Raw genomic sequence first — 18,458 nt, 5'->3', positions numbered from 1 at the left:
ATTACTGGAACCATCTCCTGTGCTCTGATGAGACCAAGATAAACTTATTTGTTGTCAGATGGTGTCAGGCGTGTGTGGGGGCAACCAGATGAGGAGTACAAAGACAAGTGTGTCTTCCTACAGTCCAGCATGGTGGTGGGGGTGTCATGGTCTGGGGCTGCATGAGTGCTGCCGGCACTGGGGAGCTACAGATCATTGAGGGAACCATGAATGCCAACATGTACTGTGACATACTGAAGCAGAGCATGAGCCCCTCCCTTCAGAGACTGAGCTGCAGGGCAGTATTCCAACATGATAACGACCCCATATTATTGAGCACAGATTACTGTAGTAATGTCACTATTCCCCAAAAAGTGTCACTTAGTGTCAGATTTGTCCACCGCAATGTCAAAACATGATGTACCATGGATCTTTTTTTTTGAGGGTTGCCAAGGTCTGCTAAATGAGCCCTAAAGTTTGGTTTGCGGTTTCGGAGTGGCCCCATTCACTTGAATGGGATGTGTTCGGTGGTACTACTGCCCACCGAATGTAACATGAGGTATATTTTGACATTTCAGATAGTATTTTGACAGGAAATGTACCAGGGGATTGGAGGAAAGCTAACGTGATACCAATATTCAAAAAAGGGCAGAGGCATGTCCCGGGAAATTATAGGCTGGGCAGCCTGACATCAATAGTATGTAAATTACTGGAAGGGATGATAAGGGACTATATCCAAGAATTTGCTAAAGTCAACAGTATCATCAGCAGTAATCAGCACAAGTTTTCAAAAGGATGTTCTTGTCAGACCAATCTGTTAACATTCTACGAGGAGGTGAGCTGTGAGCTAGATAGGGGGAGACCTGTGGATGTGGTGTACCTGAACTTTGCCAAGGCATTCGATACAGTCCCCCACAAACGCTTAATTTACAAAATAAGGTCTGCAGGAATAGATCACAAGGTTTGCTCTTGGATAGAAAACTGGTTAAAGGGGCGTGTGCAAAGGGTGGTAATAAATAGCGCATACTCAGACTGGTCTGAGGTGGTAAGTGGGGTCCCCCAAGGCTCAGTCCTGGGACCAATATTGTTCAATTTATTCATAAACAGCATTGAGGACGGGATCAGTAGTTCGATATCAGTTTTTGGAGATGACACAAAATTAAGCAGGGCAATAACTTCACATTAGTGATCGACCGATATCGTTTTTTAATGCCGATACCGATATTTTGGTCATTGGATATCGGTATCGGCCGATATTTTCGGACATTTAAAACATTTTTTTTTCCACAGGTACTGTTGTGGAGGGATCTGGGGGCTAAAAGACCCCAAACCCCTCCTCTGCACTTAAAAGCATTCAAAACGCCAAGTTTGGCTGTTTGGAATGCTGTCATTTTTTTGAATTTGGCGCCGAGTACCCAGAAAGGGATGTATTCCAGAGATAAATCTATAATCCTGCCACTGTATAAAACTCTGGTCCGACCGCATCTGGAGTATTCTGTCCAATTCTGGTTGCCAGTCCTCAGAAGGGATGTGCTGGAATTGGAGTGGGTTTAAAGAAGGGCAACTAAGCTTATTAGGGGATTGGAGGACCTAAATTATGAGGAGCAATTACAAGCACTGGATTTATTCTCCCTGGAGTAGAGACGCCTGAGAGGGGACATGATAGCAATTTACAAATACCTCAATGGTGATATCAGCATAGAAAAAAACTGTTCAGTCGCAAGGAGTGTAAGAGGACTCGAGGGCATACAATGCGATTAGAGGAGAAGCGATTTAACCTCAGGCTACATAAGGGGTTTTTTACAGTAAGAGCAATATGAGTGTGGAACTTTCTTCCACAAATGGTGGTAAGTGCAGGAAGTATGGCTACTTTTAAAAGACTCTTGGACGTACATCTCAAGGTTCAGAACGTTAGGGGTTATAGGAAATTAATACATACACACACACCACACAAGTTGAATTGGATGGACTGTTGTCTTTTTTCAACCTCAACTACTATGCAACTATATATTTTTTTCCCCTGCCGAGAAGTAAAGCTTCACTGCTATGGCATGTGAAACAAACCTGTCCAACCGCCATTGTAGCTTAATGGAGGGGGTATTTTCATGCCCCTTACTAATTGGCCTTCACTGCATTCTCCCAGGTCCACAACATACTTTTGATGAAATCCGTAACTCTCCCTCCACCTGTCTACAAAAATCCTGCTGAGGCTCCTGTACATTAGAGAGCTGCTTGTGGAACTATACCCAACTATACCCATCTAAACCCAACTATACCCATCTAAACCCAACTATACCCATCTAAACCCAAATATACCCAAATATACCCAACTATACCAATGGAAATGTACCCAACCAGAACCCCAACTATACCCAACTATGCCCAACTATACCAAACTATATCAAAATATGTCTAACTATGCCCAACTATACCCAACTATACCAATGGAAATGTACCCAACCAGAACCCCAACTATACCAAACTATGCCCAATTATGCCCAATTATACCCAACTATACCCAAATATGCTCAACTATACCCAACCAGAACCCCAACTTTACCCAAATATTCATAAAGAAATGTACCCAACCGAAAGCCCAACTATATCCAACTATACCTATGGAAATGTACCCAACCAGAACCCCAACTATACCTATGGAAATGTACCCAACCAGAACCCCAACTATACCTATGGAAATGTACCCAACCAGAACCCCAACTATATCTATGGAAATGTACCCAACCAGAACCCCGACTATACTGGGAAATCCACCACACCATGGTTTTAACTAAAAACAAGGTAGTCTATGAGCCTGTTGAGATGTGTGGCAAGGACCACCATAGATCGCTTTTCAGATGGATTTTACAGGCAAAGAGAAGGTTTGGACCCCCTACATGCTGGACCACTGCACCACCCTTTTCCCTTGAATAGGTCATGTTTGGAAAGCAGCAAAGCTGCCGAATGCAATGAGGGTTTCATTCCTGCCACACCTGCAAACCATAGAATTGTGGGCGTGGCCACAGCAGGTGTACAACTCAGCCGCGGCCTCTTCAGGTAAAGGCAGGTAATACTGTGGCTCATCTGCATGGTTTTACTACCACCCAACCGCACATATAAAGGGGTCCTATAAGAGTGAGGTTTTCTATTTGAGCAGGGCGGCTCGGGGATTACGGTGAAATATGTTAATATAATACAACGGATGAAATATGGTACAGAAAGCACGAGAAAAGTAAAATCGCATGTAAAGTAGAAGGAGTAAAGTCATGGAATAATGCTATCATTTCTGAATAATACTCTGCAGTTGTTTATGAAAACCGAACTTCCGGCAAAAAAATGACCTGTATTTAAATGTAATTAAGGTAATATGTCACCCAATATCAGCCACTTGCAGTTCCTTTTTAGCAGAGCTCAGACTAGGAGAGGGAGAAGCAGCACAAGGAGCCAGTCTGTAGTGTTGTAGTGCTGATCTGCTCACAAGCAGCATGCAGAGAGAGCAGAGTGACAGAGGGATGAGCTCATCAGTCTGCTGCTTCTCTTTCACTGTCCAATCACAGGCTGGGGGAGGGACAAGACCCAGTAATAGTCGGGTGTCTGGGGTGGCTGTGCTGTGTATATCTCAGGAATCAGTAGAGACAAATATAAAGTATCTCTCATGTAGAAATGTAATCTGTATTTCTCTGATGCCTGGAGCCCGGCTCTACATAAGGAGCTTACCTTCACCGTTGTCAGCAGGCCCATGTTATCCGGGGTCGTAGTTATGCCAAATTGGTTTCCTTCGTTGCCTTTAATAATCCTAAACACGGCTGTCCAGGCGTCTGTGTTGGGGGTGTCCTCATCTGTGACCGTCAGGAGTGAAACCTCGAACCCCACAGCGTTTTCAGGGACCTGTGCTGAGTACTGAAAAGAAGAGATCTCATGTCAGAACTACAACATAAATTTATTATTGAATGTAGAACTATATGTCAGGGCCTCTCCAAAATGGCCTCTGCCTACAGGACAGTACCAAAATGGCCTCCATGTACAAGACCATAACAAAATGGCTTCCATGTACAGGACCATAACTAAAGTCAGGTCCATAAATATTGGGACATGGACACAATTCTAATCTTTTTGGCTCTATACACCACCACAATGGATTTGAAATAAAACAAACAAGATGTGCTTTACCTGCAGACTTTCAGCTTTAATTTGATGGTATTTACATCCAAATCAGGTGACCGGTGTAGGAATTACAACAGTTTGTATATGTGTCTCCCACTTTTTAAGGGACCAAAAGTAATGGGACAGATTACCAATCATAAATCAAACTTTCACTTTTTAATACTTGGTTGCAAATCCTTTGCAGTCAATTACAGCCTGAAGTCTGGAACGCATAGACATCACCAGACGCTGGGTTTCATCCCTGGTGATGCTCTGCCAGGCCTCTACTGCAACTGTCTTCAGTTCCTGCTTGTTCTTGGGGCATTTTCCCTTCAGTTTTGTCTTCAGCAAGTGAAATGCATGCTCAATCCGATTCAGGTCAGGTGATTGACTTGGCCATTGCATAACATTCCACTTCTTTCCCTTAAAAAACTCTTTGGTTGCTTTCGCAGTATGCTTCGGGTCATTGCCCATCTGCACTGTGAAGCGCCGTCCAATGAGATCTGAAGCATTTGGCTGAATATGAGCAGATGATATTCCCCGAAACACTTCAGAATTCATCCTGCTGCTTCTGACAGCAGTCACATCATCAATAAATACAAGAGAACCAGTTCCATTGGCAGCCATACATGCCCACGCCATGACACTACCACCACCATGCTTCACTGATGAGGTGGTATGCTTTGTATCATGAGCAGTTCCTTTCCTTCTCCATACTCTTCTCTTCCCATCACTCTGCTACAAGTTGATCTTAGTCTCCTCTGTTCATAGGATGTTGTTGCTTTTTTTAGATGTTGTTTGGCAAACTCTAATCTGGCCTTCCTGTTTTTGAGGCTCACCAATGGCTTACATCTTGTGGTGAACCCTCTGTATTCACTCTGGTGAAGTCTTCTCTTGATTGTTGACTTTGACACACATACACCTACCTCCTGGAGAGTGTTCTTGATCTGACACACATACACCTACCTCCTGGAGAGTGTTCCTGATCTGACACACATACACCTACCTCCTGGAGAGTGTTCTTGATCTGACACACATACACCTACCTCCTGGAGAGTGTTCTTCATTTGACACACCTACACCTACCTCCTGGAGAGTGTTCCTGATCTGACACACATACACCTACCTCCTGGAGAGTGTTCTTGATCTGACACACATACACCTACCTCCTGGAGAGTGTTCCTGATCTGACACACATACACCTACCTCCTGGAGAGTGTTCCTGATCTGGCACACATACACCTACCTCCTGGAGAGTGATCTTGATCTGGCCAACTGTTGTGAAGGGTGTTTTCTTCACCAGGGAAAGAATTCTTCGGTCATCCACCACAGTTGTTTTCCGTGGTCTTCCGGGTCTTTTGGTGTTGCTGAGCTCACCGGTGCGTTCTTTCTTTTTAAGGATGTTCCAAACAGTAGATTTGGCCACACCCAATGTTTTTGCTATCTCTCTGATGGGTTTGTTTTGTTTTTTCAGCCTAATGATAGCTTCACTGATAGTGACAGCTCTTTGGATCTCATATTGAGGGTTGACAGCAACAGATTGCAAATGCAAATAGCACACTTGAAATTAACTCTGGACCTTTTATCTGCTCCTTGTAAATGGGATAATGAGGGAATAACACACACCTGGCCATGGAACAGCTGAGCAGCCAATTGTCCCATTACTTTTGGTCCCTTAAAAAGTGGGAGGCACAAATACAAACTGTTGTAATTCCTACACCTTTCACCTGATTTGGATGTAAATACCCTCAAATTAAAGCTGAAAGTCTGCAGGTAAAGTACATCTTGTTTGTTTCATTTCAAATCCATTGTGGTGGTGTATAGAGCCAAAAAGATTAGAATTGTGTCCATGTCCCAATATTTATGGACCTGGCTGTAAATGGCTTCCATCTACAGGACCATAACAAAATAGCCTCTATGTGCAGGACCATAACATGATGGCCTCCATGTTCCAGTGGAGCACACAGGGGCCCAGAGACAGCAGAAAACAAGTGAAACTGGATAGGAGGAGTGGCGGGGGCAGCATTCAGAGGAACCAATCTCCTCCATTTTCCTCCTGCAACTATAGGAGGAAAAAGGAGGACAGTGATTTCTCTACATGCTGCCCCCGCCGCCCCTCCTATCCAGGTGTACAGGGGAGCCGCACAGGCCCTGGAGGATGGGGCCCAGTTGCAATCGCAACCCCTGTAGTTACGCCCCTGCCGCAACCGGTTGTCAAATCACTAAACTGGCCCTCTCTCCTCAAAAGGTTTGGCACCCCTGCCTGCTGTAGGGGCATGAGTCCCGGATGGAGAGGTGCGCTGTAGCAGCCTTCCCCCTTCATTTCACCGCGGTGTGGGGGAGGGAAGGAGTCCCGGATGGAGAGGTGCGCTGTAGCAGCCGTCACCCTTCGTTTCACCGCGGTGTGTGGAGGAGGGAAGGAGTCCCGGATGGAGAGGTGCGCTGTAGCAGCCTTCCCCCTTCATTTCACCGCGGTGTGTGGGGGAAGGAAGGAGTTCTGGATGGAGAGGTGCGCTGTAGCAGCCATCACCCTTCGTTTCACCGCGGTGTGTGGGGGAGGGAAGGAGTCCCGGATGGAGAGGTGCGCTGTAGCAGCCATCACCCTTCGTTTCACCGCGGTGTGTGGGGGAGGGAAGGAGTCCCGGATGGAGAGGTGCGCTGTAGCAGCCGTCACCCTTCGTTTCACCGCGGTGTGTGGGGGAGGGAAGGAGTCCCGGATGGAGAGGTGCGCTGTAGCAGCCGTCACCCTTCGTTTCACCGCGGTGTGTGGGGGAGGGAAGGAGTCCCGGATGGAGAGGTGCGCTGTAGCAGCCTTCCCCCTTCGTTTCACCGCGGTGTGTGGGGGAGGGAAGGAGTCCCGGATGGAGAGGTGCGCTGTAGCAGCCGTCCCCCTTCATTTCACCGCGGTGTGTGGGGGAGGGAAGGAGTCCCGGATGAAGAGGTGCGCTGTAGCAGCCTTCCCCCTTCGTTTCACCGCGGTGTGTGGGGGAGGGAAGGAGTCCCGGATGGAGAGGTGCGCTGTAGCAGCCGTCCCCCTTCATTTCACCGCGGTGTGTGGGGGAGGGAAGGAGTCCCGGATGGAGAGGTGCGCTGTAGCAGCCGTCCCCCTTCATTTCACCGCGGTGTGTGGGGGAGGGAAGGAGTCCCGGATGGAGAGGTGCGCTGTAGCAGCCGTCCCCCTTCATTTCACCGCGGTGTGTGGGGGAGGGAAGGAGTCCTGGATGGAGAGGTGCGCTGTGCTGTAACGCATCAGGAGACCCGCAGGGAAATCCTAAGGATCTCCCATGAAGTTGATAAAGTGTTAGGACCGCCGCCACTGTCGCGGCTGGCCTTAACACTTTCATCACTGTGATGAAATTTGAAAATAAGAATATCGGAACATGTTGATGATACAACCAATGTAAATGCCAAACATTTTAGGGAGATACATGCAGGGAATCCTAAATCTTTTTCTTTCTGTGGTTTGGAACAGGTTAAAAAACGCAGCCAGAGGAGGTGACACACACCGCATATTACTACAATGTGAGGTGTGGGGGTGACCCCGGGGGCTCAATAGTAGAGCACCAAGTGGAAGGAACACTAGATTGGATATTAACCTTATTTTCGATATGATCACATGATTAAGATATGTCTATGGTTAATGATTTCTCTGTATCCATTGTGTGTATTTTTGCTTTTTCTTTTCTTTCCTCTCTTCAAACTGGCCTCAACATCCCACTTGTGTGTTTTTCAATTATCTTAATTGCTTTTAAGAATATACCCCCCCTCCCCCCCACCCCCATTTGGCAGGGCTGTTTTGTACCTATATAAGTCTGATTTTAATATATTTTTGTATTCTATGAGTAAGGCTATGGCCGAAATGCGTCAGCATTTTACCATGTTGTACACTGCTGTCATGCTGGAATAAATCGCATCAAAACTAAGCATTCGTGTGTCGGCATTTCTTGCTACTTGGAAGCACTTGCATGCATCTGGACGCTGCAGCCTGAGCACCAACATTCATTTCACTATGCGGCAGAGCTAGCGTGAGTTTGCATCTATTCCATTTTGAATTTGTCCTATACCCACTCCCGCAGTACAGATGAAGACACTTCAATTTTGGAATCTGAGTGCAGCTTTTTATCCATATAAAATAACATGAATATACAGCAGGATACGAGCATTGAAGGGAGTGACCAGTCAGAGACCATACACATGATCTTTACCAGTGGCGGCCAGTGTGTTGGGGGCGCAGGGGACATGGAGTTCAATGAGATTTTTTTTTTTTTAGTCACCTTATTAGAGCCATAGGCTCTAATAGGCTTCAGAAGAGGGTGGACCCGGGGCGCAGCGCAGTGCGCCCCGAGACCACCCATTGTGTGACAATAGCGAATGAAAATTCGCTATTGTCACACAGATCCTCCTCCTGGCCAATCAGAAAGCAGGTCCGAGACCCGCTCCTGATTGGCCAAAAGGCGAACGCATGCCATTGGCCGAGGAGGAGGCGGGAGGACTCGAGGAGACTCCGGGGGACTGAGGAGAAGCCGCCGCTGCAGGTAAGTCTCTCTGCTTTGATGGAGGCACGGAACGCTGGTCACTGCATTGATGGGGGTACGGCACGCTAGTCACTGCATTGATGGGGGCACGGCACGCTGATCACTGCATTGATGGGGGCACGGCACACTGGTCACTGCATTGATGGGGGCACAGCAAGCTGGTCACTGCATTGATGGGGGCAAGGCACACTGGTCACTGCATTGATGGGGCATGGCACACTGGTCACTGCATTGATGGGGGCACGGCACGATGGTCACTGCATTGATGGGGGCACGGCACACTGGTCACTGCATTGATGGGGGCACAGCACGCTGGTCACTGCATTGATGGGGGCATGGCACGATGGTCACTCCATTGATGGGGCACGGCACACTGGTCACTGCATTGATGGGGGCACAGCACGTTGGTCACTGCATTTAAGGGGGCATGCATGCTGGTCACTGCATTGAAGTGGGCATGTACGCTGGTCACTGCATTGAAGGGGGCACTGCACGCTGGTTACTGCACTGAAGGGGGCATGTACGCTGGTCACTGCATTGAAGGGGGCATGTACGTTGGTCACTGCATTGATGGGGCACGGCTCGCTGGTCGAGGCATTGATGGGGGCACGGCACTCTGGTCACTGCATTGAAGGGGACACTCACGCTGGTCACTGCATTGAAGGGGGCATGTACGCTGGTCACTGCATTGAAGGGGGCATGTACGCTGGTCACTGCATTGAAGGGGGCACGGCACGCTGGTCACTGCACTGATGGGGGCACGGCACGCTGGTCACTGCACTGATGGGGGCACGGCACGCTGGTCAGTGCATTGATGGGGGCACGGCACGCTGGTCGAGGCATTGATGTGGGCACGGCATGCTGGTCACTGCATTGATGGGGGCACAGCACGCTGGTCACTGCATTTAAGGGGGCAGGGCACGCTGGTCACAGCATTGAAGGGGGCACGGCACGCTGGTTACTGCATTGATGGGGGCACGGCATGATGGTCACTGCATTGAAGGGGGCACGGCACGCTGGTTACTGCACTGATGGGGGCACAGCACACTAGTCACTGCATTGAAGGGGGCACGGCACGCTGGTCACTGCATTGAAGGGGGCACGGCCCGCTGGTCACTGCATTGATGGGGGCACGGCACGCTGGTCACTGCATTGATGGGGGCACGGCACGCTGGTCGAGGCATTGATGGGGGTACGGCACGCTGGTCACTGCATTGAAGGGGGCATGGCACGCTGGTCACTGCATTGAAGGGGGCACGACACGCTAGTTGAGGCATTGATGGGGGTATGGCACACTGGTCACTGCATTGATGGGGGCACGGCACACTGGTCACTGCACTGAAGGGGGCACGGCACGCTGGTCACTGCATTGATGGGGGCACGGCACGCTAGTCACTGCATTGATGGGGGCATGGCATGCTGGTCACTGCATTGATGGGGGCACGGCACACTGGTCACTGCATTGAAGGGGGCATGGCACGCTGGTCACTGCATTGAAGGGGGCACGGCACGCTGGTCACTGCATTGATGGGGCACGGCACGCTGGTCACTGCATTGATGGGGGCACGGCACACTGGTCACTGCATTGAAGGGGGCACGGCACGCTGGTCACTGCACTGATGGGGGCACGGCACGCTGGTCACTGCATTGATGGGGGCACGGCATGCTGGTCACTGCACTGATGGGGGCACGGCACGCTGGTCACTGCATTGATGGGGGCACGGCACGCTGGTCGAGGCATTGATGTGGGCACGGCATGCTGGTCACTGCATTGATGGGGGCACAGCACGCTGATCACTGCATTTAAGGGGGCACGGCACGCTGGTCACAGCATTGAAGGGGGCACGGCACGCTGGTTACTGCATTGATGGGGGCACGGCATGATGGTCACTGCGTTGAAGGGAGCACGGCACGCTGGTTACTGCACTGATGGGGGCACAGCATGCTGGTCACTGCATTGAAGGGGGCACGGCACGCTGGTCACTGCATTGATGGGGGCACGGCATGCTGGTCACTGCATTGATGGGGGCACGGCACGCTGGTCGAGGCATTGATGTGGGCACGGCATGCTGGTCACTGCATTGATGGGGGCACAGCACGCTGGTCACTGCATTTAAGGGGGCACGGCACGCTGGTCACAGCATTGAAGGGGGCACGGCACGCTGGTTACTGCATTGATGGGGGCACGGCATGATGGTCACTGCATTGAAGGGAGCACGGCACGCTGGTTACTGCACTGATGGGGGCACAGCATGCTGGTCACTGCATTGAAGGGGGCACGGCACGCTGGTCACTGCATTGATGGGGGCATGGCACGCTGGTCACTGCATTGAAGGGGGCACGGCACACTGGTTGAGGCATTGATGGGGGTACGGCACACTGGTCACGTCATTGATGGGGGCACGGCACACTGGTCACTGCACTGAAGGGGGCACGGCACGCTGGTCACTGCATTGATGGGGGCACGGCATGCTGGTCACTGCATTGATGGGGGCATATCATGCTGGTCACTGCATTGATGGGGGCACGGCACGCTGGTCACTGCATTGAAGGGGGCACAGCACGCTGTTCACTGCATTGAAGGGGGCACGGCACGCTGATCACTGCATTGAAGGGGGCACGGCACGCTGGTCACTGCATTGATGGGGGCACAGCACGCTGGTCACTGCATTGAAGGGGGCACGGCACACTGGTCACTGCATTGATAGGGGCACGGCACGCTGGTCGAGGCATTGATTGATGGGGGCACGGCACGCTGGTCGAGGCATTGATGGGGGCACGCTGGTCACTGCATTGAAAGGGGCACGGCACGTTGGTCACTGCATTGAAGGGGGCACGGCACGCTGCTCACTGCATAGATGGGGGTACGGCACGCTGGTCACTGCATTGATGGGGGCATGGCACGCTGGTCACTGCATTGATGGGGGCATGGCATGTTGGTCACTGCATTGAAGGGGGCACGGCATGCTGGTCACTGCATTGATGGGGGCACAGCACACTGGTCACTGCATTGATGGGGGCACAGCACGCTGGTCACTGCATTGATGGGGCAAGGCACGCTGGTCACTGTATTGATGGGGGTACGGCTCGCTGGTCACTGCATTGAAGGTGGCACGGCACGCTGGTTACTGCATTGAAGGGGGAATGGCACGCTGGTCACTGCATTGATGGGGGACATGCTGATCACTGCATTGAATGGGGCATGCTGTGGTAACTCTGCATTGAATGGGGGAATGCTGTGGTAACTCTGCATTGAATGGGGGCACGCTGTGTTAACTCTGCATTGAATGGGGGCACGCTGTGGTAACTCTGCATTGAATGGGGGCACACTGTGGTAACTCTGCATTGAATGGGGGCACGCTGTAGTAACTCTGCATTGAATGGGGGCACGCTGTAGTAACTCTGTTTTGAATGGGGACATGCTGTAGTAACTTTGCATTGAATGGGGGCACGCTGTAGTAACTCTGCATTGAATGGGGGCACGCTGTAGTAACTCTGCATTGAATGGGGGCATGCTGTAGTAACTCTGCATTGAATGGGGGCACGCTGCAGTAACTCTGCATTGAATGGGGGCATGCTTTAGTAACTCTGCATTGATGGGGGCACACTATACTTTGATTACTGAAGGCCCCTTTCACACTTTTACCCCCTTTCACACTTTTACCTCTGGCACCAATACTAGGGGGTTATTACTTTGTAAACTGGCACCAATACTAGGCTTTAGTACTGCATAAACTGGCACCAATACTAGGGGCTATTACTACGTAAACTGGCACCAATACTAGGGGTTATTACGTTGTAAACTTTCACCAATACTAGGAGTGATTACTACGTAAACTGGCACCAATACTAGGGGTTATTACTGCATAAACTGGCACCAATACTAGGGGTTATTACTGCATAAACTGGCACCAATACTAGGGGTTATTACGTTGTAAACTTGCACCAATACTAGGGGTTATTACTTTGCAAACTGGCACCAGTACTAGGGGTTATTACTGCATAAACTGGCACCAATACTAGGGGTTATTACGGCGTAAACTTGCACCAATACTAGGGGTTATTACTGCATAAACTGGCACCAATACTAGGGGTTATTACGTTGTAAACTTGCACCAATACTAGGGGTTATTACTTTGCAAACTGGCACCAATACTAGGGGTTATTACGGCGTAAACTTGCACCAATACTAGGGGTTATTACTGCATAAACTGGCAAAAATACTAGGGGCTATTACTGCGTAAACTGGCACCAATACTAGGAGTTAATACTGTGTAAACTGGCACCAATACTAGGGGTTATTACTGCGTAAACTGGCACCAATACTAGGGGTTATTACTGTGTAAACTGGCACCAATACTAGGGGTTATTAATGTGTAAACTGGCCCCAATACTAGGCTTTAGTATTGCATAAACGGACACTAATAATAGGGGTTATTACTGCGTAAACTGGCACCATTACTGGGGGCTATTACTACGTAAACTGGCACCAATACTAGGGGTTATTACTGCATAAACTGGCACCAATACTAGGGGTTATTACTGCATAAACTGGCACCAATACTAGGGGTTATTACGTTGTAAACTTGCACCAATACTAGGGGTTATTACGTTGTAAACTTGCACCAATACTAGGAGTTATTACTTCGTAAACTGGCACCAATACTAGGGGTTATTACTGCATAAACTGGCACCAATACTAGGGGTTATTACAGCATAAACTGGCACCAATACTAGGGGCTATTACTGTGTAAGCTGTTTGCTGAAATTGCTTTAAACTATAAAGAATAGCCTTCAAGAGTTTTCAGGTATGATGCAATACCTGAGGAAGAAAGGAAAACTATTGAAAACTTGTCTTCTCCCCCCAGTTTTGACTGTGGCATCTTATGTGCCCCCCCCTATATTTTGTTCCTAGAGTTGCCACTGCATATTTCTACACTTAGAAGCCCCTCTCTTTTCTTGTATACTCTGTAGCTCCTGCTGGATTTTGTCCTAATCCCCTTGTGGAGGCGCCATTTGTGGATGAACATTTTATGGTTACACAACCAATCAAATTGCTAGAATCTTTTATATGGACTATAAACTGAAGGACTTCTGAATAAATGGTTGTAGAACGAATCATCTGAGTTTCCATTATTTCTTATGGGGAAATTTGCTTTCATATAAAAGTACTTTGGATTACAAACATGTTTCCGGAACAAATTATTCTCACAATCCAAGGTTTTACTGTATATTATTATCCAGTTCTGTGCCATGCATGATGTCCACCACAAGTATGGTGTATAATCCTCCACCATCCAAAATTCTTAACTCACCAGATAGCCATCAAATATAAGTGTGATCATCCAATCCACCAGGAATCCTGTATCCACTGTTATCATCCCCCCTCTTACCCAATCCATGTAATAGGAAAATGTCATCATTGAGCAACTTATTTATTTAATTGATAAAAACATCCAAATGTAAAAGGTGCCCTCCGCCGGGCACTAAGTCTATCCAGCAATCCGTATCCATAGCTGTCACGGCGATCCATTCAGGGAAGCCGGCGTGTGTTCCAATCCTCGGATGTGGTGATATAAAGGGACAGGAAATTATGTATGCAATGCACCACTAGGCATCAACGCGTTTTGCATGAATAGTGCGTCATCAGGAAGCTACAGCACACCATTATTGTATATTACCAACAGCATGTTCCAAACACTAGAAAAAAACCGGCATATACTGTACATAAATACAAATTATTTTAAAATCAAAGTGTTGAACAACTGAGGAACAGTGCCAACATACGTTCAATAGATCAGACTTTTTTAACCAGGGTGCCTTGAGGTTTCTTTGGGGGTGTCTTGGCAAAATGCCTAAAAATTGGCCAAAAATTGTATACAAGCCAGCATGTGGATGAATTCTGCCTTTTATTACACAAAGCCTCAGGTTTTCATTGTGCACCATTGAAAACTTTTAGCTGCCAGCATTCGAACGACCAATGGCATCATCAGTTCATATGAAGGATGTCAGTCGCCTCTCCCCGGCATGCTGTTTATTAACTTCTGGGCCACATCCTGACTGATGGCCGCCCCCCGTTCCTCCATAATCAATGCTTGGAGTTTGTCAGAATTTGTGGGGTTTTTGTTCACCCGCCTCTTGAGGATTGACCACAAGTTCTCAATGGGACTAAGATCTGGGGAGTTTCCTGGCCATGGACCCAAATTTCCATGTTTTGTTCCCAAAGCCACTTAGTTATGACTTTTGCCTCATGACAAGGAGTTCCATCATGCTGGAGAAGGCATCGTTCCTCACCAAACTCTTCTTGGATGGTTGGGAGAAGTTGCTCTCGGAGGAAGTTTTTTGTACCAATCTTTATTCATGGCAAATTGTGAGTGAGACCCTCCCTTGGCTGAGAAGCCCCCCCCCCCACACACACACATGAATGGTCTCAGGACTGTTGGTGGTGCTCACCTTTTCTTCTCCGGATGCCTCAAACAATGGAAAAGGGGATTGATCAGAGAAAATGACTTTCCCTCAGTCCTCGGCAGTCCAATCCCTGGTGCACAAAGTGGTCACCGCCTCCACCTATAACCGGTCTTAATGGTAAGGAGCACTGGAAGGGCGGACGCAGATCAAAAAAACGAAGAGATTTCCAGTCACATTTTACCAACCAGCCAGCGACCAACCTGTGACGAGACCAATCTCGCCACTGGGCGTTGGAGAAGCCTGGTTGCTCGCCTCCTGCAATGGGACTATGGACCCTCTCATCAGCCCAGGCTAAACGTAAACCCTATGGCAATTTGACTGTGTTTGTGGCATCTGAGCGCTGTTTGGATATGTTGAGCGCTCAGATCCAGGCTATCTTGGGATGGGTTGAATGTAGGGGTTCTGTTCAGTAGACTGGGAGTTATGCATTTTTGTGTCTTTTTGTGTTTCTTTAATCATGTGGCTAATGGAGCCTTGCCTCTCCTGGAAGCTAAAACGTATTCCTGTAAACTGTAAGGAACAGGAAGCCAACTCCTAATATGGGCATTACAGGAAGTTCTGAGGAGACGGGCGGTCTATTGACACTCAGAGTAATGTGTATTGAGGGCTCGTTAGGGAACCATTGTTCTGTGTCTGACTATTGTGTACATGGATTGCCCCCTGGGGCTTCTGTCTCCTTGCATTGGTCAAAGCTATCTGACCAATCCCTGTTGACTCATTTTCAAGCCCTCATTTGCATATGCTGGAGAGGACCTTAGTGAGAACTGCAAGTACTTTACAATTGACCAATGGGAAAGCGGTTGTTGGGGGAAGGATGTTCCAATTTCTGTATAAAAGAGTGCTCTGTTCTTCCAATAAATGTTGTTCCTGTTTTACCCTCATCTCGGAGCTTTGTCTCGTTATTGGGGGAATCTGCTGCAGGGATTGCTATGGTCTTCCACACTCCCTTAGAGAATCACTAAGCTCTTTTAAGAGCTTGTGTAAGAGCTTGTTCTGCTGCACTCTCAAGGGAAAGAGAGGTTCACCCACAGGAACCTGGGGCCTTGTCGTTGGTCCAGGGTGGGTAGGAGATGCCAAGACCCTAACCAAGCTGCGGCGGTTCGTGGAGTCTGAAGTGCTTACGGTGTCTGGTGGAGTGCTTGGAGCCCTCGGGAAGCACTAGGAGCTTCTGTCAACGGAGGTACCTACTCAGGGGTGCCCTGTTCCGTAACACAACCAAATTGACCTGTCTAACAGTATGCGTTAAAAGCAGGGGTTCGCTTGCACACATTTGCAAATACATGCGTAAGCTGCAGGCCACGGCAAGGCACGCTGATATCTGCAGTCCCTAACTCTACAATTTAAAGAGTCTCTACAATGAGAGCACATGCAAAGTCCAATCCCTGGACCTTCTGCAGAATATCAGTTAGTCCCGGATGTTTTTCCTGGAGAGAAGCGGCTTCTTTGCTGCCCTTCTTGACACCAGCCCATCCTCCAAAAGTCTTCTCCTCACTGTGCGTGCCGACGCACTCACACCTGCCTGCTGCCATTCCTGAGCAATCTCTGCTCTGGTGGTGCCCCAATCCCCCCCTCAGCACTGGTGGTCTGGTGGTGCCCCCATCTTCCTCCTCTCTGCACTGGTGGTGCCCCGATCCCGCAGCTCAATCATCCATAGCTGAATCAGGAGCATCTCAACTGGAATTTGCTGGACTTTCTTGGGTGCCTTCTTCACAAATGCAGTGGAAATGTTTTAATGGGATTAGGTTCATTTTTATAGCAAAGAGCGACTTCATTCATCTGATCGCTCTTCATAACATTCTGGAATATATGCAAATTCCATCATAACAACTGAGGCAGCAGACTTTGTGAAAATTATTTTTTGTATCATTCGCAAAACCTTTGGCCACGGCTGTATGTGGTGACAAGACCCAAGGGTAATGAATAAGCGCTGACACAAAACAAGTCTACCTGCTTGTCCCCCACTTCATCTGTCATTTGGTCTTCAATAAAGGATTTTTTGCAAGGGCAGCAATCCAGAACTTCTTGTCTTATTGCAGCTTACCATTCCTTAGATACGGTGGCTGCATTCATTTTAATATTTCAGGCTTTTTTCCCTTTATTTTCCCTTGGCAATACTGCAAGTATTACACTCCCTGTCCCTGGTGGCTACACTCCCCCCCTACTTTCTTAGTCACTGGGGAAGCTATCCGATTCAATGCTGCCCCCCCTTGTGACTCTAGCAGCCATCTTAGGTCAGGCAGAGCCTATTTAAGGAAACAAGTAAAAATTTGGTGCAATGCACCTGTCCCATGCGCTCTGAGTGGTGCAATCCTCTATCCACCTCGGCTACAAACTTGCAAATGTTGAGAAATATTGACACGGCAAATCTGGAAAGCTTCGGCCACGCAGTCCCTTTCAAGACCAGGGTAGTCTGGGACCACTAAAAACGACAAACAAACAAACACAAGGGCGCACTGGCCTAGTGCATTATCTTTAAAAGGTTTATTAAAATAATGGAATAAAAATACACAAACGAGTTCTTTATAAAAGCATATCAGACAAAATATAGAGTCCTCAGCATCGAGATCAAGATTGGATCCTTCCCCAGAAGCTGTACACGCTTACGCGTTTCGAGGCATCGCCTCTAAGGTTGGGCACGCATTCGCTCATGGATAGTGTAGGGACAGGTCAGCAGTCTGTCGGGGACAGTATTAGCTGCCCATACATGGATCACTGCCCATACATGGATCACTCCCCATACATGGATCACTGCCTATACATGGATCGCCGCCCATACATGGATCACTGCCTATACATGGATCACTGCCCATACATGGATCACTGCCTATACATGGATTACTCCCATACATGGATCACTGCCTATACATGGATCACTCCCCATACATGGATCACTCCCCATACATGGATCACTGCCTATACATGGATCACTCCCATACATGGATCACTGCCCATACATGGATCACTGCCCATACATGGATCACTGCCTATACATGGATTACTCCCATACATGGATCACTGCCTATACATGGATCACTGCCCATACATGGATCACTCCCCATACATGGATCACTGCCTATACATGGATCACTCCCATACATGGATCACTGCCCATACATGGATCACTGCCCATACATGGATCACTGGCCATACATGGATCACTGCCCATACATTGATCGCTGCCCATACATGGATCGCTGCCCATACATGGATCACTGCCCATACATGGATCGCTGCCCATGTATGGCCGCCCTTAGGGATACTGATTTCCAGGGAGAGCAGCTACTACAACATTATCCCGGTGTTACACGAAGCGCTATATAATGACAGAATGCGGGT

At 48.7% G+C, this 18,458-nt stretch overlaps 1 protein-coding gene across 1 annotated transcript in view; it reads right to left on the bottom strand.

Moving 5' to 3' along the window:
• LOC309566042 (cadherin-1-like) overlaps positions 1-18,458 on the bottom strand; it is a gene marked incomplete at both ends in the record, with an annotated part of 135,172 nt that overhangs the window by 39,923 nt on the left and 76,791 nt on the right. The window contains one exon of the mRNA XM_082271065.1: positions 3,694-3,876. Coding sequence (XP_082127191.1) covers positions 3,694-3,876 — 183 coding nt within the window. The remainder of the gene's footprint in view (positions 1-3,693; positions 3,877-18,458) is intronic.

Source organism: Pelophylax lessonae, assembly GCF_965119305.1.
Source record: "Pelophylax lessonae genome assembly, chromosome: 10".
In the NCBI taxonomy this organism is placed as follows: Eukaryota; Metazoa; Chordata; class Amphibia; order Anura; family Ranidae; genus Pelophylax; species Pelophylax lessonae.
Note: the sequence above shows the minus strand (reverse complement) of the source record. Positions and strands in the feature narration are given on the sequence as shown.